Source organism: Hermetia illucens, chromosome 5 (genome assembly GCF_905115235.1).
Source record: "Hermetia illucens chromosome 5, iHerIll2.2.curated.20191125, whole genome shotgun sequence".
Taxonomy (NCBI): domain Eukaryota; kingdom Metazoa; phylum Arthropoda; class Insecta; order Diptera; family Stratiomyidae; genus Hermetia; species Hermetia illucens.
Window position 1 is genome coordinate 78,811,324 of NC_051853.1, and position 27,039 is coordinate 78,838,362.

At 41.7% G+C, this 27,039-nt stretch overlaps 1 protein-coding gene across 2 annotated transcripts in view; it reads right to left on the reverse strand.

Annotated features, from left to right (window-relative positions):
- Positions 1–10,311: 10,311 nt before the first annotated feature.
- Positions 10,312–27,039, reverse strand: part of LOC119656638 (adenylate cyclase type 9) — a 313,256-nt gene continuing 296,528 nt past the window's right edge. For both annotated transcript variants that reach the window (XM_038063082.1, XM_038063081.1), the window contains exons 4-6: positions 17,197–18,339; positions 17,026–17,126; positions 10,312–16,968 (exon numbers count right to left, since the gene is read on the reverse strand). In XM_038063082.1, coding sequence (XP_037919010.1) covers positions 14,045–16,968; positions 17,026–17,126; positions 17,197–18,339 — 4,168 coding nt within the window. In that variant the 3' untranslated portion in view covers positions 10,312–14,044. The remainder of the gene's footprint in view (positions 16,969–17,025; positions 17,127–17,196; positions 18,340–27,039) is intronic.

The window sequence follows — 27,039 nt, forward strand, 5'->3', positions numbered from 1 at the left end:
CTTTAGGACAGAAAAAATATATATCATCGACACTGGAGTGAATAACGGCTTCCAGCCGTTGATTCTTGGAAGATTCATGAGAAAAACGGCAAGAAATAGGGGCACTCACATCCCTCGTTAGTAAATTCGAAGGAAAAATAAAAATAGGGGTTACACACTCTGCGGCTTCGTCGTAACTTAAACATCGAAACGGTGCCATCGAGTAGAATCATTATCGGCGCAACAACCGGTATTCGGTCTAGGCCTGCCTTAATAGGAGGATTCTTCTCTCGAACGCGGCCAAGAGTTCGCAATTCTTCTTGCTAAGAACCCGTCTCCGAGGAATACAGGAGGAGAGAAGTGGCAAGATCATTGCCTTGTATAGTAAGACCTCTGACCCTATGGTGAGACGTTTGTAAATTGAAATAGGCTCTGTCGGCTGATAACAACTGTTCGCGGATTTCATCATCGTAGCTATTATCGGTTGTGATTTTCGACCCTAGATAGGAGAAATTATCAACCGTTTTAAAGTTGTATTCTCCCATCCTTATTCTTCCTGTTTGACCAGTGCGGTTTGATCCCCTGGTCGTAGACCGTTGTTGATGTCAAATGGTCTTGAGAGTGATCCTGCTGCTTTTATCTGGCTTCGCTTTTTGGTCAGGGTCAGCCTATTCAGTCTCATCAATTTCGTCGCGATACCGAATTCTCTCAAGGCCGTGTACAGTTTTACCCTGGCTGCTATCATAGGCGGCTTTAAAGTCGATGAAGAGAGAGTGCAACTGATGTCCATATTCCAACAGTTTTTCCATCGCTTGCCGTAGAGAAAAAATCTGATCTGATGCTGATTTGCCTGGAGTGAAACCTCTTTGGTATGGGCCAATGATGTTCTGGGCGTATGGGGCTATCCGGCCTAGTAAGATAGCGGAGAATATCTTATAGATGATACTCAGCAACGTGATATAATTGCTGTACTAAGGCATTGATTCGCTGTCCCACACCTTGAATACAAGTTGATGAACCACTTGGTCTAATTGGTCGCCTCCATATTTAACTAATTCGGCTGTAATTCCATCCTCCTGGCGATTGATTGATTTTTAAGCCGATGAATTGCACGGACTACTTCTCCTATACTTGGTGGTGGCAGTATTTGCCCGTCGTATTCAGTTGGCGGGACCTTCAACTCGCCGATGTTGTGGTTGTTCAGTAACTCATCAAAGTACTCAACCCATTTGGATAATATGACCTTTCTGTCGGAAATCAGATTTCCCTCATTGTCTCGGCAGGATGAGCAACGAGGTGTATAAGGCCTCATCCTCCTCACTTGTTGGTAAAACTTCTGTGCCTGGTGCAGTTGCTATCTGTACTTTTCGAGTTCACAGACTTGTTGGTTCTCCCAGGCATCGTTTTCTTTCTGTGAAGTCACACACAACGATGAAGTTTGTAATAGGTCTCTGGGTCTGATTGCGTTTTTGAGAGTGCAGCATTGCCCGGTATGCAGCATTCTTCCGTTCCGTTGCTAGCTTAGATTTATCGTTGGAAAAGTCGTTTCGACTTTTTTTGCGACTGGACCCAAGTATATTTGTGGTCGTATCAATGATAGCGTTCTTCAGGTGGTTGCAAAGATCATTTGCCAATGCTTCATATCCAGGACCTTAGTTAGCTGCCGTCATTGCGGCATCCATTTCCCCCTTATGGATATTATGGAGGGCTTTATTGGCTTTGTTATGAATGACTCCAGTATTCATTCTAACTTGATTTTCAGAGGGGATTCTAGGCAAACCCGAAGCACTATTCCAACGAAATAGTGATCCGAGTGTATATTGGCCTTCCTATATGTTCTGATATTGATTAAAGCTGAGAATTGGCGGCATTCAATTAATCATCATGTAAGTTTGTGGACCGCTTTCCGCGCAAACCAGGTACATCCAACAACCATTTCGTAGATGGTACCTTTCTCTGACTTTGCAGTCTCCTTTGTAGGAGCATGAACGTTAATACGCACACGCAAAATACATAGCCTATCGTTTGTGTTTTCAAAGCCGAAAACAGCAGGTTTCTTGGTTTGGCTTACTAAGAAATCTACTACGACCACATGGTTTACTGGATGGCCACTATAATATATGGTGTAGTGGCTCTTCTCCAGGAAACGGGTTCCTGAACATCGCATCTGTTGCAACGGTGTTACATCTGCTTTATATTGGGACAGGGTATCGGATAGCTGCATTCGGTCTGCACAGGGAACACAGGTACCATGAGAAGATGTGCAAATGGTTAGTCCATTTTCGTTTCCAACTCCGTCATTGTAAGATCTGTCTAGTCTGAAGTTTTTTGACCTGAGCTAATGAAATTTCACAGAATAGTAGTTTACAAGAAATAGGAACGATTCCGCTTTACCGACGGAAGCAAGACACATATGCTACAATGCGCAATATAAGCCACACTTTGACTTTCCAATTGAAAGGTCAGTTCACACGATGGAAACAGATTCAGAAGCGTCATATTGAGATCCAATGCATGATGTGGTCTTTCGATGGTGGATAAATCAATAAAGACAAAACACTAAATATTAAAATCATTTTAATTATCATCTTCAAGATAACTTATAGGCTTCTTAGAAGGCATACATTTATACAAATAACAGATTATCAGTTTATTTTTATTTTAAGCGAATTTTTTTCTTTATTTTTTGTTCGTTAAGATATTTGATTCATCTCATGATCTCTTTTATTTACAATAGACAATAGATAGCAATAGTTACAATTATGCTCATTTCATTACTTCAATATGTATCTTTCTCTAAATATCTCCTATAATTTCTCTCTTTACTGGAATATTTCCCTATGCTCCTAAATATTTTACACCTGGTTTTTCTGTTAACGTTAATATTCAATTAGTGCACGTACGTGGGGGTGTGCATTTTCTGCTTGGTTATAGGATTTGAATAAAGAAAAAGGCACTTAAGAAGTTTTTGTAAATAGAAATCTTCTTTGATAGTAGAGAATAGATGGAATGCACACACCGCATCGTTCCTTTTTTCCGCTCTAATATCTCTGGTTTTGAAAATAGATTGAACTCGAGCTTTTGCGCTTTCTAGCTTTGTAAATATCCAGCCGGGTCAAATATACATAGACGTCCTTTGCAATGCAATATACATAAATTAAGTATTGGATTCATCTACTTGTAAGTCATTGTTAAATAGCTTCTATGCATAATATATAGTACAATCTACGATCTTTTTCTTGTCAACGCATCTTCTCTCCAGTCCCTTTGAATGCAGTCTCCGCATTCTTGTGCCGGACTATTTGGGGCGTTTGTGAGTCCCGGTAAAAATATAAACAAGTGTATTACTAAATCACAAAAGTGTTACATTTCATATCAGTTTCAGATGTTTGTTAATTACTTGTTGGGGTGCGGTTGCTTCCACACGAATATCCATAGTTTTAGTATAGTCTACCAGGTATACTTCTATAATTACATTAGATAGTCTGTTTTAGATGTTTCTCTTGAATATAAAACAGTTTAGCTTAAAATCGAGAATTAAAAAAATTGGACCATAAATTTACATTGTCCTTGGAAATGAGTTATTCAGGGTTCATTAAAATGTTGTATTATGTTTTCTACCAAGGAATTCTTTCAAACTCCAGGAAATGCCATTCTAAATGTGATGGAGGTCATCACGCCTTGTATTTAGGTTCGCTTTTGCACAAGTTTAGTGCAGCTAATATCGATCTTTTCGCCCTTGGCCGAATATCTGACTGTGCTAGCAAAGAGTTTTGAGTTTCTAAAAAATATACGTTTGTAGTCTTTGATTTCCTGCATGGTAGTTCGGTAGTTATGCATTGTTGAGCAAGAGTCTCTGTCGCGATTTCTGATAAAAATAGTATTTCTAGGGATCTAGTTACTTCTTTCGAGTATTTCACGTTTGATAATAAATCTTTTCAATTTGCCTCCATACAATATAAATATATCAAACAATTAGTTGCAATTATCTATGATTCGAATGAAGCTGAATAAATACTACATTTGGTCAACTACGGATGTAAGCTTTCTACTCTACCGGAATATTTGCTTCTAGAAAATATTGAATGGTTCGATTCGCTGCTTTGATTGCAGTTCGATATAATAGGATATAACTTTGCTTGCTGGGTTATCGCTAACATCGATATTTAAACTATGTATCCATTTAAATATGCGTTACAGTACGAAGAGTTGAGTAATTGCATGGACCAAGCGATTCAAAATTGCTTAAACGGGTATGGAACTGCTAGCAAAGTCCAAAATGAATTGAAAACCAATCCAATTACAAAATTAAAACCAAATAATGGAATTATATTTTCTCTTGGCTTCTCACAGTGTAATGCTAATATAAATAAAATATACAAATATATAAAAATTGATTTAAATATCACAATCAAGGAGGATTTCATTGGATAATTGAATTGCGCTCAAATAACAAAATTTTGAACTTTCTTTATATTCATTGTTTCAATCTACGCTTCCTTAAAAAATAAACTTTCTATAAATATTAACATTTATATTTTATCTTAAAATTTCTCTATCTTTTCTGTATATAAAAGTTTAATGCTTTGTAGAATGTGAGTTATATAGTACATTAAATGTTAGATTGTTTCTTACAATTAGCATAGTATTTTCCACCTTTCGGTTTCCGTTATTTATACAAGATAAATTTTAACAAAAGTGGACTTTTAAATATTTCCACTAAAAAATGTCCACCAGGCGGGGCAAGTTAATAGCTTCGAATTGTAATTATAATAGTTTTCCTTTCGGATTCCTAAGATTCGCCGAAATACATATGAAAACACATCAAAAATCCTCATCTTCCTCATCTCCTCCTCATCCTTCAGGCTCATGACTGTGCAGCTGAATTGAAAGTTATAAAGATCGCGCCAATCTAATAGTTAGTTGAGTTCAAAGAACAATGTCAATCCAAGCTAACTTCAGATCTCTTTAAGGGGGTCATCCCGTGTGTCGGATCCGCGGTATCGAATTTTTTTTTGGCATCCATTATATCTAGATATAGTGTAGAATATATGGGCAAAGTGATTTTTTGATGTTCGGAGTCGTTCGGAAATTATAGTATTAAACACGTGATAAGTCACACGCTAGATTTATGTCGATCACCGTAATAAAGCTCGCATTTATTGGTCCGAATGACGTTCAAATGACTTCGCTAAAAGAACAAGAATTGAAGCCAAGGCTGTACATGTGTTTTTTCAAGACTAGGTACAGCAGATTAATGGTCAGTTAAGGTTTTATGTCTAAAAATCGCAATCTACTTTTTAAATGCGTTTTTCTCGAAACCGCATGTTGAAAATCGGCTGCCACCATAGCCCAAAATCTATCCAACGAAATTCTTTGAAATTTTCACGACTTATTCAGAACATATTTCTACGCTCCGCAAACTAGGATAATTGCGATTCATTCAGTAGTTTTTTTTATTCATTGAAGAAACCGTGAAAAAAACACCAAAATTCACAAAAAACTGTTTAACACGGCACCAAAAATTTACCATTTAATATTTTTTAATAATCCTAGTTTCCGGACTGTCTGTATATTAAAATGCCTTCTTTAAGATGATCACAGCGCCCTCTAGCGTGGCAGCAGAAACACAGGTTTTTTTTGGAGATGGGTGTATAAATTGCTCTGTTCTTCAATAAGGAACTATGCGATCGGGTTGGGAAAATTACTATGGACGCCCAAGATATTAATAAATCCATGGTGAAAAGTTCGTATTTGTATCTTTATCCAGTTCTTCACAAAAAGTTTTTAAAAAAAAGCCAAAAAAAACGGCCTCCACACGTGATGACCCCCTTAAAGAAAAGTAATTGTCATTGTTAACCACATTTTATTTTTAAGACCCAGAGGGACATACATTTCACACTGTTATACTGTTCAAAAATCTTCAAACGAAGTTTCAATAAATCATTGAACATACTGAACATATCTGGGGTCTTGTCTGTCCCGAAAACAGCCGCGAACCAGCAAAGGCATGAGTAAATCTCAGATGCATCGCGGTTTTAACAAGACAAAATTGAGGTGCTGCGAAGCATGGTTTTGGCGAAGCACATAGAACCGTTCACCAGTGAATCGGACTGGCCGATGTGCAAGAAGAAAATTTCCGATCTGTTTGATTATCATGAGAGGCCATTGGAGGCGATCAATGGTAATATATCGTGATTTGTCGTTGGATACCAGTCGACTCAGCTGTGAATGAGTACCTGAGTCAAAATCAGAGTAATAATCTCGGGCGAGCGCAATGCTGACCACATTGCCTCCTACAGGGTACTGTAATCCTGCAGTGTACCGTTACGGTATTGAATGAAGTGGTCTAATACACTTTAAGGCCCTGATCCAATATGGATTGTTGTGCCAACGATTATTATTATTAATGGCACGACGAGGTCAGCCACCGATGCAGTTTATCAGGAAATCATGGACAAAATACAGCTTAGATGCTTAGGCGGCATTCAGGCAGCACTTTGAATCGACATCGAAGGATCACTTGTTCAAAAATTTGCACAGTTTTTTTTTTCTTTCAAGTGGACGCCAAGTGAGGATGTCTGGACACAGAGTACAAAATTGAGAAGTTTCTGGGACGATCTAGCAGCAGCAAAATAAGTTGCCAGATTTGATTTTAAATTCTGCACATATTTCCAAGTACCTTCGAAATGTTTCGGTTCAGTTGGATGCTGCTGGCCAAGGACGAGGAGAAAGCGGTCGAGGAGTTGACGCTACAGCTGTGCATGTTTGAAAGAAACTTCAAAAAGAATACAAACGACGAGAAACTTGTTTAAGAGGGTGTAATGAACTTAAATGGGTAGTCCCAGTATCAATCTGCTGCTCTGTCTCTGAAAAGGGTGAGTACATAAGTACACAGCAGGCCGAAACCCCCTTGTAAGGTTGTGTTGGTCAAAGCCTCCACGCGGAACAGGAATTGGTTGATGAGCAAAGTTTTTGATGTGCCATCAAAAACCAAGTCCCAGGATCCTAAAATTGAATAAATAATGAACGAATAATCCGCTGACTTAGTATTAAGCGGTTGTGTCTGGCATCCATACGGCGAATCGTCATCGTCAGAGTCGATAAAATTGTACATATAGTCGAGTCGGGATCTGTCGTCATGCCGGTGAAAGTTCTCGGATCCGGACCTGTCGTCAAGTCCGTAAAAATCAACGTTACGTCAATGGTCATGTCTGTAAAAATTGTCTCTATTCAGTCCATCGTCATGCCTGTCTTCAAAATGCACTGCACGAGTTGAAGCAGGCTGATGTTGAGCTGCTCGATGCACTGAGTGCGTCTTCGGGTTGGAGTCTCAAAGCGCAACAAATAACTCTCGAATCATTCCTTCAACCCGTGAAGCGTCCGTCGCCCTAGCATCCCGCGTGGAAGGATCAACTCAACCCACATGATCTCTCCTCGCCGCCCCATGCCACCGTCAGTCGTCACGGCGTGCTGGCAGGTCAAGCTCAGCAGAGCTCCATCGACCTGGGGGTAGCGTGGAAAGAAGGCGATTCAGGTCGCGTGAAAAGTTATCGGATATTTTTATTATTAATTACACCGAAAGAGAAGAAAAAACCGCAAATTTATCAATCAGAAAATGAAAAGCAAAATAAGATAAATCGTAAACAAAAAAAAAAATAAAACCAAGAATAATCGCATAAAGAAAAATGTCAATTCTCATCAACCGAAATAAGCCGAAAAAAATAATAATAACCAACCAAAAAGTGAAGTAAAAATGTACCTTGAGAACTCCTCTCTCTCTAAATGTTCAACTCCTTATTCAATTCCCGCAAAAACTCTCGGATGATGAAAATGCCATCCCAACCTCATAATTTGTTTCATCTGTGTGCAGAAAACTTCCACATAGTGTGTGTGTATAAAGAAACAACAATCGAGTTGCTCCCCGACGCAGAGTATTAAATAAAAAAAAAAAAACAACCAAAAAGGGATCGCGAGTATCCAATCTTCCTCGTCTGAAGTCAGAGAACAAAGTGAAGATGAATCATTGAGGACGGAACGGCACAGCATGTAGCCGACTACCTCCGTATTCCATCAAGAATTCATCTCACCCGTCACTTTGTCCCTACGAAGAAGAAAGAATACTTAATTTTTTCAAATGCTGAAACGAAGAGAGCCATTTCACATAAAGGTAGGGAAGGACACTCCTCAGAAGCTCGGACAGCAGCTTATAGCCGCAAAGGCCCGTATATCCAGAGGCTTCTGGAAGGCAATCATCTGTGAGACGTTAAGTCTTAAAGATAAACACAACAAACGACTAGCTCTTATGGTATTCTACCAAGGATAGGGCAGGAAACTCTACGTTACAAGGTGGGAAAGGAAATTGAGGCTTAGGAACACTTGCTTCCGGGGAAAAAGGCGTGTACGTGGAGCCTAGCCGGGAACACTGTTGAGAATCTATTGATTCTCTATCCGACACCACCAAACGAAGTATTGAGTCGGAGCAGGCTATCTTCCACTTGATTCAGAAGACCTGCAAAATAAGAATGAGGCCTGAATCGAGGAAATGTTGGGCCCCACGTTGGGCGCCATTTGTATCATCCGCCTATCCATTCAGGATCATTACAAGGGGAAAATTGAGTAGGGAGAAAGCAGGAAGTCAAACATTGGAAGGACAATGCGGGCAATTATTGCAACAAAAAGGGATACTGGGTTCGACAATGTCCAAAGTGGATTGCTGACGGAAAGCCATTTAAGAAGAAGGAAGGAAGCAACGTTCATGGCAACGCAATTGAATCGAATATGTGTCTGTGCTGACACGTGATGAGTCGTCGAGATCCGTTTGTTGAGTTCCGCAGCAGTTCCTACGGAGTGAAAACTATTGGAAAAGAGGAATTAGAGCCGTGCCAACTGTCAATAATGGGAGACAGAAAATTATTTTGAAAGACGTTTGATTTGTTCCAGGTGTTATAAGAAATTTGTTTAGCAACTTAGCAGCTCAGAACAGGAATCGGAATAGCGAATACAACTCGGCGCCTAATGAACGCTGGCTTCAAGTTAATGAGGAATGTGTAATGAATAGAGTTCGTGGGTCATCCGGAATGCTTCACAAAGCGGCCATCGAATCGATTTTTACTGAGGAAGAAACAAGAATAAAAGTTGCTAGGATCGGCAAATCACCATTTGATCAGTCGTTTTCGAAGATGAAATACCTAGTTGTATTCAAAGATTTGCACACCAAGTTTTGTTGTTTTTTTTTCATAAAAGAAAAATGACAAGTCACAGGGCGTACCAAAGCAGATGCTTGCTCACGCAAAAGCCCAAGGTATTGAATTAAAGAGCTGTTGAGTGATAACGGAGAAGAGTTCGATAAAGCAGAGGTAAAAGCGATTTTAGAGGAGAATGCAAAGACTGACAGCACCATCGCTTGAGTAAAATGGTGGTATCGAGCATGCAAATCGAGCAATTTGAGAAATGACGAGAACTTTCAAGTATTCTGATCCAAATACTGAGCTTCCAGATATGATGTAGGCTGAGCTGGTGAATACAGTAATTTATATTTTCAATCGAACTGGAAATCGTCGCTAGAAGGAGTTACTCCATACGCGCTGTGGATGGGAGAGAAACCAAGAATCAAATACCTTTGCATAATTGGATCGAGATGGTACGCTCATATTCCACAGGAGAAACGAAACAAGTCGGGTGACCGGAAGCTAGACGTTTCAGATATGAAAGGTTTTGTGTATTTCTTTTATAAAGAGATTTGGGTGTGCATTTGTCCTATTAGTATGTAGCACGTAATATAAGCATATATTATATGAGAATATCCACTTTGAAGTTATATTGACATCCAAAGACTTGAATTTGCATAGAAGCGTCAGCTTTAACCTATTATAACTTTGTTAGTAATAGCGCGATTTTCACCAAATTTGGTAAGATCATTTTCTAGGCGGTAGTCTATATTCGGAATTCGTAATTCTAGGAGGAACCTAAGGGGGGTTTTCCTGCTAATTACTAAAAATATAGTAATGTACTATTGTTAACTTTATTTGAACAGGGTATCGGTATAGAGGATATTTTTGGAGCCTAGGCACCAAACAGTGACAGCCTTTTGATTTTTCGGTTAAGTAATTTCTGAGAATGGGTCCGTTAAAGAAATGATATTTTTAAACGCCCGCACTCCCCACCTTTCTAAGAAATGTCAAAACTAAGACCCGCTTCGAAAAGTACTAACGTTTAATTTGATACCCCACATGACTATATTTGATGTATGTCTGGGGCTCCCGCTTAAATTCGACGTAAAAGGATGTAACTCACTACATGCGTGAGCGTTCACAGTTCCCAACTTTCTATCAAATTTGGTGTCAATCGCTACAACCGTCCTCGAGAAAAATGCGTGTGAATGACAGACAGTAAACCGATTTTAATAAGGTTTTGTGTTTACACAAAAAGCATATCTCGTGGGATATAATGGCGTGGCGAGAGGAAGGAAAGGAGCATCAAATTCAACCAGGACAACGACGGCTCCAAAATCGAACGACATTGGAAAAGTTCGGTTACTTCGAAAAGAGCGAAGAGCGACGTAGAGAACCCTGAGGCTTTGAAAGTTAAGCAGGGAGACTCGTGGAAGAAACCAATAGACAACGATGTGGCTTGTGAAAAAGCAACTCCATGTAAATGGATTTACCGTGTAAAGACGAATCTTGATGGAAGTGTTGACAAGGTGAAGCAAGACTGATCGTCAAGGGATACACTTAATGTATGGAGGTGTGGAAGCTGAAAAGAAGTTTTTATGGACTAAAACAGGACTGAGGAAGTAGCTCCACGGCTGTTGATATGCTTCAATTCTCAAAGCATTGGTGTTGGAAATTTTCTTCCGTAAGGTTGAAAGTTTTCAGAAAAGCAGGCCAAAGTAAGATCAAAAGGCAGAAAATCACTCCACGAGGTTGTGGAAAAACAATCTGGACTGGTTGAATTACAAGATTCGACAATGAAAGGCCCATGGAAGTATGTAAACTGCAACTATCAATTTATCAGCAGAACTAAGGTCCAAACTGCTGATAATAAGCAAGTTAAAAGTAGATTGTGTTATTTCCTGACTCAGAGGACAGGTTTATTGAGAACAAGACCACATATTTAGTGAGTCCAAAGCTGAACCTGATTGAATATTGTACAAAACTATCGAGTGTGGCAGCACAAGTATGTAGATGTATAATGAAGCCATACGAGAATGCTATATTGAGATGACCAGTATTCATAAATAGGTGCTCAAATTTTTGGTTGAATGATAAGATTCTGGTGTTACGGCTTGCAGCGGTGTCTTCCTCGTGAAGCAACGTTTTGTGGCAGTCCCATGGGGCAAGAGGAAGAAGTGAGTAGCAGGGTGTGAACCCCACACATTGCTCCAAATTGGCGATACACGGTTTTGTGTACGTTTTATAAGATTGCGACGAAAATCATCATAGCTATGCTAGAATTATACACCAAGAATATAATTAGTGGTTAACAGTGTGGCTTCCGAAAAGGACGAACTATAATGAACAAGGTTTCTATAGTGAAACAGGCTCAAAAAGTGAGTTCAACATTGATGTGAGCAGTTTGTCTCGAAAATTCTCTTCTATATTCAAGAAAAATCAAATAATTTTTGCATATCCATTATCCAAAGTGGCTCCTTTTCACTTGAAAACAATGACGTGCCTCTAAGTCCTGTATAGTTGCTTGAAACGCTTTTTGTTCAATCGTGTTTATCCTTGCTGTTACTATATCCTATGTTTTTGAATCGAATTTAAATTTAGAAAATGTCAAATAGACTAATAAGTTAAGCTTGGAAATTTTCGCGGGTGGGTGATAGTTACATAGATCTTGCCTACTAAATTGCACTATGAGTAGCCTCGATGCCGCGTATGCAGGCGAGGACGAGTGGAAAAGAGAGTGCCCTTGGGAGCCAGTCGTCCATTTACAATGTCTTACGCGAAGCATCAACTTCAGTCGCCCATAATGATTTTGTTTATGCAACCCCTTTATTCATCGATAACATTTTCACAATGCGCCATTTTTTACTCTCATTTATTGGCACAAGGGAGAAAAATAGCGCGGACTACCTTTTTTAGGATCTCTAATTACTTTTCTTTGCCCGATTGTTTTTGGTACACCGAGCTGGGGGTTGTACGGGGGCGGACGCAAGATGCCCACTCCACTTATGTTATCATTCAACATCAATTCTTAGCCCTCACGAAACAACCGTGAAAGACGAGTTCTCTAATGAAAAATTTAAAAACTATGATTAAGCAATCCATGAACAACCTTTTGAATTACATGGATCTCTCGAGGAGTCAATAGTTGCTAGTTTTCACTCAATGCAGGTCGCAGTCACTAGTGAAAATTGCGACACTGCTTCGCGTTACCCTGCATTCACTTCCTTGCTCCACAAAAAGTCACGGTGGGCTACGTCACGTCACTTCAGCAAGCTAAGCCTCAATTTGTGCCCGGTCTAATGGGTATCCTTTTCTTTAACTACGTTATTCATTTTAAGCCAACATTAAATCTAGCAACGTTTGCCTTGCCGACTTGTTCCCCACTTGAACGACAGTACAACTCAATGGCAGAGACGCGAAACTCAGCTGTAAGGCTCACCTTACACGATCAGTATTTCATCAGTGTGGCGTCAGTTAATCCATCAAAAATTGACTGATTAAAAACTGATAGATTGACGTGTTTATTATAAACAAGACTACAAAAAACGATTTTTCTTGCATGCACTTAAAGATCCGAACCATTCGGAATTCATATCTTGATTAACACCACAATGACAACTGCACTACACCCAACTTACCATCAGTGCAGCCAGACTGATAGATCTTAATTAAAAATTTAAATTTTAATATTTACTGAGTTAGTGAACTAATGCAATGATTTCAAAGGAAGTGCGGATCGAAACAAGGATATAAACCGCCCTCATGTTCTTTAATCTCGCCCTTGGTTATTTCGTTATGTGTTAAATAAAAAGGGACACAAGGTGCCGGCTTAAAGATTAATGAAAAAGGCTGGACGACCATACCTCACAATGGGGTATTTAATTGTGGAAAATGCGGACGGGTGGTGAAGGACCTTTTAATTCTTAAAATATAGAAATGTTGGAAACAGAAAGTTCACATTTACAGAACTATTTTAAGATTTGTGTTATTTTGTAACAATGAAAAACGGACTTTGACGCAGACTTTAGAGAAAGTTATTGGCATGTTCGAAAGTACAACCCCCCGATGGATTCTTCAACCGTTAAAGATGGAGGTGGGTAGTGAATTTGAGATAACAATGAGCTGTCTAATTTTTATTATGGTCTAGTAGAATTGGGGCTTGTTAAATTTTGAAAAACTATGAGGGCCGATTGCGTACAACTGATGGACGCTGAGCGAGTATTTGAACATTTCAAATCAGAAGAAATTGATTCGCAGAAAACCGTCCGAACTTCTCTGGGACTCTGTTGACCACGCTAGTGAAAAGCTAATAAAAGTCGCCCATTGAAGAATATGGTTGACAGATGGAGTTGCTTGGAGGGGGGGATCGGACTGTAATAAGAAATGGCGTTATTGGAGCTGAATATTTGCCTGACATTCAATATTCAATTACATTTGGTAGCATCAATGGAAGTATTTGTTACACTAATTAGTGTTACAGTGCATTGCGTAGGCTAACTCGTTGGGATTATTAAAATCCGAAGTTTCTAGAATGGATTAGAAAAAATAGGATTTAATATACATATTTACTTCAATTCGCACAGTCTTGCAGAAAAGCATTATATCTTATCTAGGAAGCGATGAGTCGGTTCCATGTCCGCCCAACAATATCGTTAAAATTCGTAATTAGTTCCTTTCTTAGAAGAAATCGTCAAATATTTATTAAAACTGGACCATCTAGCTAAAGCTTCATTTCATTATGATCCCGATTCTTAGCAAATTTGAGGATCAAAATTTGTTTTCATATGAATTTCATCGAATGTCTTCTCGCATTTACATACGCTATATCCATTCGAACTAACTTTACATACAGATTGTCGAAACGTGCACACATTCTCTTATAAACTTTATCTTTATCGAACAGCCCCATCCCACTTGCCATCAGTCGATTCACCACCAATTATAATTTTACGCTCCTTCAGCAAGAACACTTCCATATGGTCCTTACCCTTAACATAAACTTGACCACGCGGTTCGAACGTGTATTTGTTCTCCAAAAACGACAGGCAATAACTTCCCACCTGTATTCTTCCCGGAACGCCAGTTGAATCCATTCGACTCGCCACATTCACGGCGTCTCCCCAAATATCGTAGTGTAATTTGCTCGTTCCAATAACGCCAGCCGTTACATCTCCAATGTTGAATCCGATTCTTAGGATCAGATTGAACTCCAAAAGATCTTTATTGAATGCATCTACAACGGATTGCATGGCTAATGCGAACTCCATGAGTGCATAGATGTGTTGATTATTTTCGCCACGGCTCTCTGGATCTAAGCCACTGGCCGCCATAAAAGTGGATCCAATAGTTTTAATCTTTTCTACACAACGGAACTCAGGACGTGTCAGAAGTTCGTCGAAGTCTCCAATAAGTTCATTAAGGACTCGCAGGAATTCTTTCCCGCCCAGGTAGCTCTCATCATACATTTCATTGAAGTTGACTATGCTTGCAAAGATAATCGCAACATCGTGGTGGTTCTCGGAGTATTTGGCGGTATTTTTGAGTTGCTCGGCGACATGTTTCGGGATAATATTATGTAACAGCATGTCGGCCTGGTTCTTCATACTTTGGACTCGAATTTTATCTTGGTTGGCCACAGCACTTCCATAGAATGTGGTTCGATATCCAATTTCAAACTCTCTATTCAGGAACCAAACGAGTATCAAAAGTAAAAATAAATCTAAGTAAATCTCGAGGTGGTAGTCTTGGAACCATTGGATGTCCTCGTAGTGCGAGTGAGCCTCCGTTCCAAAAGAGAAAGTAGTCGTGGAGGTTTCGTTGGTTCCATTTACTATCTCAGCATCGTTCAAACCATCATTTCGCATAGCATCCGCTGTGAGTTGCGACACAGCTATGCCTACAAAACACATTCCAGCCAGAAATGCGAGTATATTCCGCATCCAACAGTTGAGCTGTGTAAAGTTGCAGAAGTGCACAATACACACAAACACTAGGAACCCGTAGTGATATTCGAACGCTTGGATTTGATTCAGATCCAAAAGCAAAAAATTGATAATTATCAGACTAACTGGAAGCAGCATGAGAATCGCCAAGCAAATATGCCATGGATACCAGCTCGAGATTGCCTCGAATATCCTATCGGCGCACGAGGCTGAATTGCCATTGACCGTTGTCTTACTCTTCATTGAGTGACGTCGGCACATTTGGCGCGTGAAAAGGAACAACGCAAAAAATTGTATGGCGGTGAAGATGACAAAAGTGAGTACCCAAAACCGGAACTCTGGGGTGACAGTAGTCGGGGTCATGAGGAACAATGATCCTGATATTGCCAAATAAACCATTATTCCTACGAAAATATCAATATAGGTGTTGTATCGTGGTGTTGCGAGTGTGGGAGGTCCCTCGGATTCATTTTCATTTCCGAACCGATGTGCTTTTGAGCGGAACTCCTTCTCCATTTGGCGAGATTTGAAAAACAAACTGAATCTTCGTAGCGGTGGCTTCACTAAGTAGCTCCTTTGTGACTTTGCATTGTCTCGAACGCAGCGTATCAGCTGCAGGTCTGATTGTTTGCGCAGCTGCTGCAGGCATGCAGCAAGAGTGTCAGATATGTTTTGATTTTGCGAGTTGATGTTGTTAGGAACGGGTGGGAGCTGAGCATCAGGCATATTCGAGAGGCTCGACTGCGAGCTTGTGAAGTAACCGGACACCCTATGCTGAGATATTGTGGATTGGTTAAGGGCGTATATTTGCTGTTGGATGCTGGACCGCCGACTATTGCTCTTGATCCCCGAATCTTTTCTACTTGTTGCTGAAGGGCATATGCTAAGACAGTCTGCAGGGGCGTTATTCACATTGGCTCTCTGTTGGTCACTTTTAGTTATTACAGTCGTAGAGCTTCTAGGTCGACCGACCGGCGAGTCGGAATTGGCAGCTGAGCGGCCACATTGTGATCGATAGCTCCCCGACCTACCAAATGGCGATATATCACTCCTTGATTGCGAGATATACGAACGAATGTCGATAATGTCATCGAACATCGAATGCTGTCCTGGCGAGCAACAACTTCCTTCCGGTGACTTTGATGGCCCTGAAGAAGGATTCATGTTCGGGTTTGGTAATGGCGTTCGATTAGGAATATCTAATGTATGGAAACTTGGTCGTGGCGTTTCAATAACGACCGGCAATTGTTGATAGCCGTTCTGGTCAACAGTCTGTATTTCATCAGTCGGTTTTGTTTTCGATACTGGGTCGGATTTCTTCAATTCTTCAATCTTCTTCAAGAATTTCGGAACCTTCCAGTTCTTAATTTTGGCTGTGTACTTCGCAGTCATACTTTCCTCTTCGCTCCCTGTTTTATTATTGGTGTTCGAAGTACTACCATTACCGCCGCTTCCACGACAGCATCCCTCGTCTTCATGATCTGAGTCGAGGCTGCCGGGAAGTGATTTCGTTGTAACTATAATTTTCGGATGTTCCCTAACCATTGGCTTTGCTGCTGTTGTGTTCACTTTTTCAACATCCATTAGGCAATTAGTGGATTTCTTGCGGATCTTCATGCTTAGTGAAGCGATTCGTGGTCGTATTGAAAGAACTGGCGATGGATTTAAGGATGTGGAGACCGGGCCTACTGGCGAGGCTGGCGGAACGGTTGGCTGAATCGCTGAAATATTCGTTGCACTCTGTGACAGAGAGACGCCATTTATAAAGCTGTCGGGCGGTGATACGACTAGGTGGAGAGGCAGCGGACTTAAGCTGCTGTTTCGTGATGTGGATAAATCTTTTCGGCGACCAGTTACAAAACATGTTCGATGGCCTGGAAATAGTTTGTTAACAGAATCAAAAGATTGTGTTTAAAATATTCACATCTTACCAAAAACTTCTTCGCCTTCTTCTAGAAAATATGCATCGCCTAGAAAACTGCAAGTTTCCTCCGAAATATGGACCTGTTCGGGTCTGCCCGTTGATTCCATTCTAACAAAAAATGAATTTTTAGTTTATTTCATTCAAATTACTCAAAGGACTTGTGCAGAACAAAACTCACTTGTTTGCTAATGTTACATCGTTGCTCCATACGTCGAATTTCACTCGTCTCGTTCCTACGATCCCACAAAGGACAGTTCCTGTATGAACTCCTACTCGCATTTTGACTCCTTCGTGCCGTTGCATATCGAATGCTCTCATGGCTGCAATCATTCCCAATCCCATCTCTACACAGCAGATCGCATGGTCTGGCCTGGGCTCAGGACATCCACTCACACAGTAATAGCAATCGCCCAGCGTTGAAATCTTTTCGCATCCATTCATCACACACAAATCATCGAAACGTTCAAAGAGATCGTTCAGGATTTCCACTAATTGTTCAGCAGTTTTTGTGGAGGACATTTTCGTGAATCCAACGATATCCGCAAAGAGAATACTCACGTTGGACATGCTGTGCATATGGAATGGTCGAAAAAGTGATTTCACATCATTTGAAGGACGCGGTTTCAAATGGTTTGATGTCAAGCTTTCTGAGTTTGCCATCTCGGGATCAACTCCACCCCCTTCTTTGAGTAACATATCCGCAACTTTTGGTGGCATCACTGAATGGATCATTTTCTCCTTGAGCTGTTTTTCCATTTCAAGTTGACGACGCACGAGCAAGTTCTGTCCAACTTTCATGAATGTCCCTCTCATTCGAACGATGTTCATTATGAGCACATGCAGGCCCACTAAGTGTACAGTTATCTGGAGGAAAATCCTTAAAATCAATATTTTGTATGAAAATCCCGTATTGGAGCCATGAATTGCGCTGTTCCCGACGACATGGGTTAGCAGTTCGAAGAGTATTGAGTAGTTGATCGCTATTCCTGCCGCCAGCCAGACTCGCATGGGAAGGGCGGTGTAAATCAGTAGGATGATCTCTAGACAAAACGAGAAGTGTCCCAAAGGGCTGACTGCATTGTCGGTGAGGCCCAGAAGGATCAACGATCCGGCGCATAGTGTTAGCGCCACGCATGCGGATATGGGGCATGTATGAGATTTGTAGAAAGTTGTTTTGGTCACGCATATTGTCGTTACGATGGCAATAAATAAAAATCCTAGGGAGAGCGCTACAGGTTGCCAATATTCGCTTGATGTTCCCTTCGTTATGAAGTAAATGAACCATGCGACGGAGTAGAGAAGGATGTAGAATAAGGCGAATCTGAAAAAGATGCAAAAATTAGGTCATGAATATAATTGAGCTTCTCCTGTCCTTTATCATAGTTCAGAAATATACCCGCATCTGTGTCTTCTTCATCTTCTTATACTATTCAAGAGCAACTAAACAGCTTTATGATAATGAGCTTAAATATAACACAAGATCTCAGGCATTGAAGTTCTTCCTAATGCCCCAAGTCAACGGGTTTTAATAGGAGTAGACATCCATTGAGCTCACCACTCACCAAGGAGCTTCTGACGCAATACGAGAAACTAATAGCTTTCAAAAGCAAGCCCCGTTGGTATAATATTCCATCATTTCAATGCACATTCTTCGTGTGGTAATGATGACGATGTCTCCGCTAGGAAACACGTATGCGAACCAAGAAGAATGGAAATGTTTCCACAAGTCTATTATGTTCGTCGTAAATGTTCAACTTTAATTTGGGTTTTAAACGCAATCTTGCTACGAAACTTTATCTGCCAAGGAATCATCCATCCCCTTGAAGACGTTGCCACTTCTCGTGTAGCGGAAAGATACGGATTGTCGAGCACGAAGGAGAACATCTTCATGAATTGAAAGTGAAACTTTGTATCTTTTCGGTTCGTGATTATCCCTGTTTTCATCATTATATAATACGAGTATCTTGAATTTATTTCTGCGCCAAATCTAGCAAACAGAATGAATAATGGTCTTAGGTATTTTCGGGACATGTGAGAGTCAAGTTGACTATTGTAAAGGGTAATTGGGATGATATGGGGATAAATTTAGAGGGTTTGATGCGTCGAAGACACTCTTTGCTGATAGTCATGTAGCTACTTTTATAAGGTCTCGTGATTCTGATTTAAAAGATGGGACCGCCATTTAGAAAAAGGCATTATAAACAACATCTGGATCAAATATCATGTTTGTCTCCGGCCAATAATGACAGTAATACGTGAAATGGTCTACAATTTCAGAAAAAAAGTGAACACAACGGTTGAAGCGCATTGGGGTAACGGAAAATAAACTTTGACCTTTAAATTTCCATTGCTTTAATTGCAGTCCATATGTTTTTATTCTCTCCAAAGGTGATAATAGCCGGTTGAGGGGAGAAAATGAAGGGGCCTCCATAGGTTGAAAAACCGAGAGGCTTCGCAGAAATAGCGACGTGATACATGCAGTGCGGTTGCTTTTGGAGGAACCCAGATACAGAGAAAGCATTCGAACATATGCCAGGTAAGCTCATCTAGAATGAACTGCGAAACCCCTACTGTCAGAGGAAATCTAAATAGTGCCCAGGGTAGTTTAACAGGGCCCTAACGAGTCGAGTTCGAAGTGCCGCAGGTACATCGAAAATTAAATTTTCTCCCGCCACATATCTATATTCTTGTTCTGAATGCTATCACGTGGGAGATCTAATGCCATCCAATAACGATACCATGGCCAAGCTAATACATCCGCGTGGTGTTTATTGCAAGCAGCAAAGGTTATTTGAACGAAATAATCGCGCTCGCAAATACGCTATCACAACCAGCTGCTCACGTATGGGCCGCAGAACAGACAGAAAGGTCACATTTCCTAGATGGCATACACGCTGAAGTCGACAGTTTTGTATAGTTTTCTGCAAAAAGTAAGCAAGCAAAGACGGGAAGTTTTTTTGCAGAAAAGATGCTATGCGCGAAAAACTGCTCTGTAAGTGGTCTCCAAAAAACTGCCTTCAGCGTCGCCACCCACGACACCCGTTCAGAAAATTGACACATACGTAGAAAACCAGAATCTAATGGCAGTTTTCTTGTGTACACCGGGGTCGACGTTTCAGCACTCCTCTTCCATCTTCTGCCTCGAACTCTAACGTAGGTGGAGAAAACAAATTGAAGCCTCCAGCAGCCGATGCGATACATCGCAACCGATATTGAATACAGAATTTTTAACATACTACAAGCTCCTAGGCAACATGAAGCTGAAATGTTTGATCTGCTCTGAAAGAGATGTCTGGTGTTTCTCCATGGGTAACTTCGTAGCGTGTATTGCATCAGTAGTTCCGCAGTTCTTGACAGACTCAGCCTGATCCACTGATATTTCAACAGAGTCCTGAATACGATTGTCAAGAATGCGTTCAAAAATATCTTCATGGTATGGGACCATAACTAAATCGAGCGGTAATTTGAACATTCTGCTAGACTGCCTTCCTTTTCCATACTGAAACGGTCGTGCTTTCTTTACCTGCTTCGATAATACGATTGAAATACTCACTGAGTTATAGTGTTGGGCTCCAGGTCTTTGCTTTCCAGAGCTCAGCTACGATGTCACCAGATTCTGCTGCTTTCTTCGATTTCATAGGTGAAATGGCTCCCAATGGTCGCAGTGCTTTTGAAAGTGGGTCGGCGGTCGGTAAGCAAAGTATCGTTCTTGTCATTAACGTAAAAGAAGTGTTCTATACTGTGTGCTTGGGTGTCGACATTTGACAAGTCGATACAAATCTGTCTCGCCATCGCGAGTGTCTAGTTTATCATAAAAATCTTTGCCATGGACCGCTCAGATACCACTAATCGCTTCCTTTGCTTTCCGGTTAGCATTTTTGTAGATAAACCGTTTACCAAGCCTGGTGACCCGAGGATTGCATAGGCCGCTTTGTCGATCGTGTTTTTAACTTGGTTTTATTGGTTGGTAATAAGTGAGGCGTAAGTGAGGTCACTTCTTCTCTTTTCTCACGAAATTGTCGTTACCCAAATTCCAAAAACTGGCTTATGAGTGTACCACTGAGGTAACGGCATTCCTGGAAGTCTTTCTGAGAATGACTCCTTTTCAACTTTGCATACGGATCCAGGGAAGAAGGGCAATTTTCAGTATGTCCGAGGGTAACAGCGAATTAGAGGGGTACCTAACTTAAAAAAAATTAACATTTTGTTTTACTTGACGAAGCAGTAGGGTAAACTACGTGAGCGTGCAGAGGCCTTTGACTTAAACCGGCAACTGAGTACTTGTTACAGTGACAGACCCCCTAAAAAAAGGCGTCACTGGTCCAAGGAAAACATACTTTTAACCAATGGATACACTAGTATATGTTATGCAGAAATATGCGCCTTAGATAATTGTTCCCCCTTCAACCTCTAAAGAAACTGCATTGGGCGATTTTGGCCAACAGTTAATCGGCTATCAAGGCACAGGTGAGCTTTAAACTGGAATGGGAATGCTTCAATAAATTATATTTGCTTGGTTCGCACAATAAGGTCCTCTGAGTTCCATGGCAGCCACGAAATGGAATCGTGGTCACGACACTATCGAATGAGAGGAACGGCTGAGGAAACTATACTGGATCCACTTACCAGGAATGAAACAATTAGGGTGTTCATGGGGGATAAGAATCCAAGCGCTGGTAGGATTATTTAAACTGCACCAAGAAGAATGTTAGGGTCACACTGGAAATACTCACTGAATATTGCAGACTAAATGGGTACTCAAAGAAATTAAGAATATCTGTGGGCAGTGGTGAGTGATGAAACTTCCATACAAAGCAGCGTTTCGTGTATCGCAGATATTGTTGCGTTTAGTGCGCTCCAATTTACTTTCGGCTTCAACCTTTCTTCCACTACATTATGGATCTGTCTGATAACTATGTTGAGTGCGCGATTTAACTTCCCTCTTTCATTCGTGGATCTCGGGCAATGGAACATAAAATGTTCCGGGTCCTTGAGTGTAGCGGCGCATTCGAGATAGTCGGGGGACTCGACCAATCCGAAACGATCATTCCTGCGATGACACACACTGACTCACCCGATAATGTCCTAATATATGCTACACACCCTCAGCTTGATTGACCGGCGCATAGTACAAGTGCACGTTGAAGCTCAATTTGGGGTCGTACATTATCCCCAGGTATCTAATAGTCGATTTTGAAACGACCACGTGGTTACTAATTAGGATTTTGACAGTATTATTTTTCCTGCAATTGGTAATGAGAATCGCCTCCATCTTTTCATTCGTCAGGTCCAGTTTTATTATGCGTGACCATGATTTGATGACATGAATGGTTTTACTTCAATAAAGTTACACAACCTCGAAATGTTTCGCAACTACCATCACTAGGTTGTTTGCAAAACCTATCAATGTTACATCTCGCGAAGGCCAAGCACTTCGGCATAAATAACGTTCCCAACACCGAAGTCTTGGGGAACACCTGCCTTCACAAAATATGCTTTTGGCCCATCATCCGTTTCGTACCAAAGAAGTCTTTCCGAGAGGTAACTCTTGATTATTCGGGCTAAGTAATCAGGGACATTCAGTTTAGCCAGCGTGCCCTTAATGCAACTGTACTTGATCAAATTAAACATGACAGCTAGCTATATCGCCGCACAGCGCTTAGTAAGGGCCGACGCCTTCAAAGCCAGATACACGACCACTGCTATTGCGTCGACCGTAGAAGGGGCTCTCCAAAACACACACTGCTACCCCGATAGACCACCCACAAGCTGCGAATGGAAGCAGCCTGTTGTATATCAACTTCTCCAACACGTTTCCCATAGTATCATCATCATCAACGGCGCAACAACCGGTATCCGGTCTAGGCCTGCCTTAATAAGGAACTCCAGACATCCCGGTTTTGCGCCGAGGTCCACCAATTCGATATCCCTAAAAGCTGTCTGGCGTCCTGGCCCACGCCATCGCTCCATCTTAGGCAGGGTCTGCCTCGTTTTTTTTTCCTACCATAGATATTGCCCTTATAGACTTTCCGGGTGGGATCATCTTCATCCATACGGATTAAGTGACCCGCCCACCGTAACCTATTGAGCCGGATTTTATCCACAACCGGACGGTCATGGTATCGCTCATAGATTTCGTCATTGTGTAGGTTACGGAATCGTCCATCCTCATGTAGGGGGCCAAAAATTCTTCGGAGGATTCTCCCATAGTATCAGTAGGCAAATAGGGCGATATAAAGAGAGTAAGCCAGATTGTTTTTAGGTCCCCGATATCAGAACCAAACTCTGCCTCTTCCACTGGTTGGAAAACACTTCTTCCACCATGCACGTGCCTGTGAACGTAACTCTAGGGTTTTGTTTAGAATCTCGTTCAATCACAGGGCCTTCATGTCTCTAATTCTGGTAGTATGAGTGAGCCGGGGAGCTGCCTAAATCGAAGGAAGATCGATATTCTTTCTAGGCGGTATCCCGAATTATTGATACCAAGGGATAACATGACAATGAGTTTTCACTTTGATAAGAAGTTTGAAACACGTTGGAGGCAAACTGGGAGAGCGTGGCTGCGACATACGGCTTAAACCAGCAGCTGATTACTTGGTACACTGACACAGCAGAGGATCCCTCACAGCAGAGGGAGCGGGTGCCGGTGTCATTGGTCCAAGGAAAATGTACTTTGAGCCAATGGACAGGTACACTAGCATATTCCAATAATCTGCAAAGGAACTACAGGAGGGCAGGACATAGCTATTCTCACCGATAGCCAAGCAGCGATCAAGGCACTTAGGTCCAACCAGGTGAACTCTAAATTGGTATGGGAATGCCTTGAGAGACTGAATACACTCGGCTCGTCCAACCAGGTCTGGACACTTTCGGTTCCAGGGCATGCTGGGTTGGAAGGCAGCGGACGAACTAGCCAAGAAGGGAGCAGGGACGCCTTTACCACGGGCCAGAACCCTTCTGTTGAATAGGAAACGGTTTCATGGCTATGAATCTAAGAAATGAAGAGGAACGGTTGAGGGAATTATACTGGGCGGGCCTACCGGGGATGGAGCAGTCCAGGGTGCTTATTGAGTAATACGAACCCATACGCACAAAGGATTGCTTAAACCTCACCAAAAAGAACCTCCGAATCATAGTGGGAATTTTCACTGGTCATTGTCGGCTGAACTATCACCTAGGGAAGCTAGGGATATCTACGATCACTGCCTGTAGGTTTTGTGAGGAGGAGGACGAAACCTCTATACGTCCTGGGACAGTGTCCGGCACTTGTGCAAAGTAGGTCGAGGTTTCTGGGAGAACACTTACTACCAGATGCAAGGCTGAAAGATCTACGAGTAGGGAAAGTACTAAAGTTCCTAACGGTTATAGGCCTGCTTGAGATACTATGATCAATAGGTACACTATAACCAATAAAAAGGGCACAATAGTTCTTCAAGGACGCGGTGCGACTTTCCCTTAACAGAATAATAATATCTCTAATTCGTTCACATCTCTCTCGTAGTTCTTCCTCGGTCATGATAGGGATCGAGAAGACATCATATTGAACCGTTAACTGAGGTTCACTTTCTTCCTGTTGTTGGAAAAGAATACCGATTATTTTGAACAAGAGCCCGTCACTTGGGGTGATTTTTGGCCAGAAATCTTGTTGATTACAACGTTGTAAGCAACGCCTCATAGACTCGTATTTGCCTCAAGGCACAGCTGCATGTAGAAATTTCGCTCACTTTCTGGTGGTGCTCTGAGGTGGGGGGGAGGAAGATGGGGCGGCAACCCTGTCGGCTGAACTAAAACCAAGTGGCCCAGGAGAACCTCCACGTGGTGGCACCGGGAAACGCTGTATCGCATTGGCTTGCCGGCCGTGATGCAGTAGGCGAATGCTCCGAGGCCTAGCAAGGGCGATCAGACCTGAGTCTGCGCGGGGACTCATCTGAAGTGGCTTCGGTCACGAAACCTTACCAGGGGTATACTGGTACCATGGGAACCGAGGTAGCCCCTGGACTCTTATATTTCAGGAGAATTCCTGTTGTATCTGAGTACAGCTCGGTTGGTTGCGGTTGGCCCCCTTGTGGGAGTTTCATGGTGGCTGTGGTTGTGCTCAAGCGAGAAGAGACCTTCGGGCCTCGACGTGGTGTTGCGTATCAACACGGGTGCCTTACTCCATAGTTCGGTAGAGATTTAGGTAATTCTTGCATCCACCAGTATGAATGCTAAGCCATGCACTTGGTATAGATTGGTACCGTTGCGCTTGTCTCAGCGGGGCTCTGATTGTGGTCACAAAATCAATCCGTGCCTGAAGAGGGCCGTCGGATTAAGTCTCAAGGTACCTGACGTTAAACACCGAGGACGTCACTCACTTTCTGGTATCGCTTTCTTAAGACTATTTCGGAGATTTTTTCTCCATCTGCCGATGTTCAGCCTTCCTTCTTGGCCTTTGGCAAAGCCTCTTCGCTTGCGGACACGATGATCTCAACAGCGAAATTTCCTGGATTCACTATTAGAATGATTTTCTACCATGGCGGAAACGTCGTTGCGGCATTGTAGAGTCGCATGCCTCAGTTACCTGCTTAGATAGCTGACTCACCTTTTTCAGCGCCATTGCCTTCGGGACGTGACTTTTTTCTAAAGCCGCCGGGAAAGTCTCCTGCTGGAAAACCCCAATGGACCAGTCAGCTATGCGAGTGTTCCCTCTTTCATAGGACGGTGCGGCAAACGAGTTGATTGAGCGTCAGCGGCTCGTTTGCTATACTTATCACTTGTGCAGCATCAATGGTTGTGATAATGAAACTGCAGGCACAGTCTTATTTTTAATCAAATAGGAAAAACAATAAAATACCATTATCAGAATCATCATTCACATTGCATATACATATTATCATCAAATTATAATGATACTGGTGTTTCGGTGTGTTGATGTCGCCTAGATGGTCGTCTTCATCTTATCCCAGCAGAAAACGGATGCATTCAAAAGATTGATCTAGGATGTATTTACTTATTTCTTCCTCACTTTCTGGGTTAATTGCCGAGAATGTAGTGCGTAGTGCTTCCACCAAGCTTACTATAGTGGAATTTTGAAGTATCGTTCGCTCAGTGATTCCATTAAGATTCGTTACCATTAATCCGGAAGCACCTTCGTCCTTGGTTTCCACTGGGATATGTGAAGCCATAAACAGCTGTGCAATGTTTGTTTCTTATGACAGATGCTGCCACGTGCTCGCAGCAACTCAGAGCCATGCGCTCACAACCACGTGGGCGCGCACCAACCAATTCCCAATGTGTCGTGTATGTAACACGACACACTAGCCCTTATGCGCGGAATGCTGCTCGTGCAACTCCCGTCGCGGTCGAAAGTGTGCATGGCTTTTCCGTCTCCATAAAATTTCAAAGAATGCATTGGGAGTTGAATCTCTTGTGTATAGTTTCCTTGGATTAGTGTTATTCCCAGGTTTTCACATTTTTAGTGCCCCAATGACTCCACTGTACAGTGATCATGAGAAATAATTCTTCACTGTATATTAAGGATTGTGTGGATACATCTATATCATCTATTATATATTAATTTCCCAGCTTTCCTTAAGTGTAGCACACAAACGAAGTGGAGATCACTGCAGAAAATATACAAGAATTGAATGGGGGCCCTGAAAGCGTTAAGGGGGACGCGAAGTGTAATATATTATAGTTCCAAAGATCATCACAGAGCAATCAAATGATAACCGAATTCGAGATTATTCTCTACATGAAGAAACTGAGAGTCAAGTAAAAGTTGATTAACCATTCAAGTGCAATTCGGCTCACATATCCATATCAATAAATCAACAAAGATATTACGCAAAATTGTTTTTACTCTCACTTTTCTAGAAAGAATTCATCCGAAGATGAGAATTTCAAAGTCAATGAGGCGCTTATTCGGATTCCCCACAGTAGCAAATCCAAGAATTAACCAAATTTGGGAAAACATTTCGTTTGCATAATCACATGTACCTCCTCAGAGTGCCGTCATCCACAGAAACGTTCCAGAATTCCT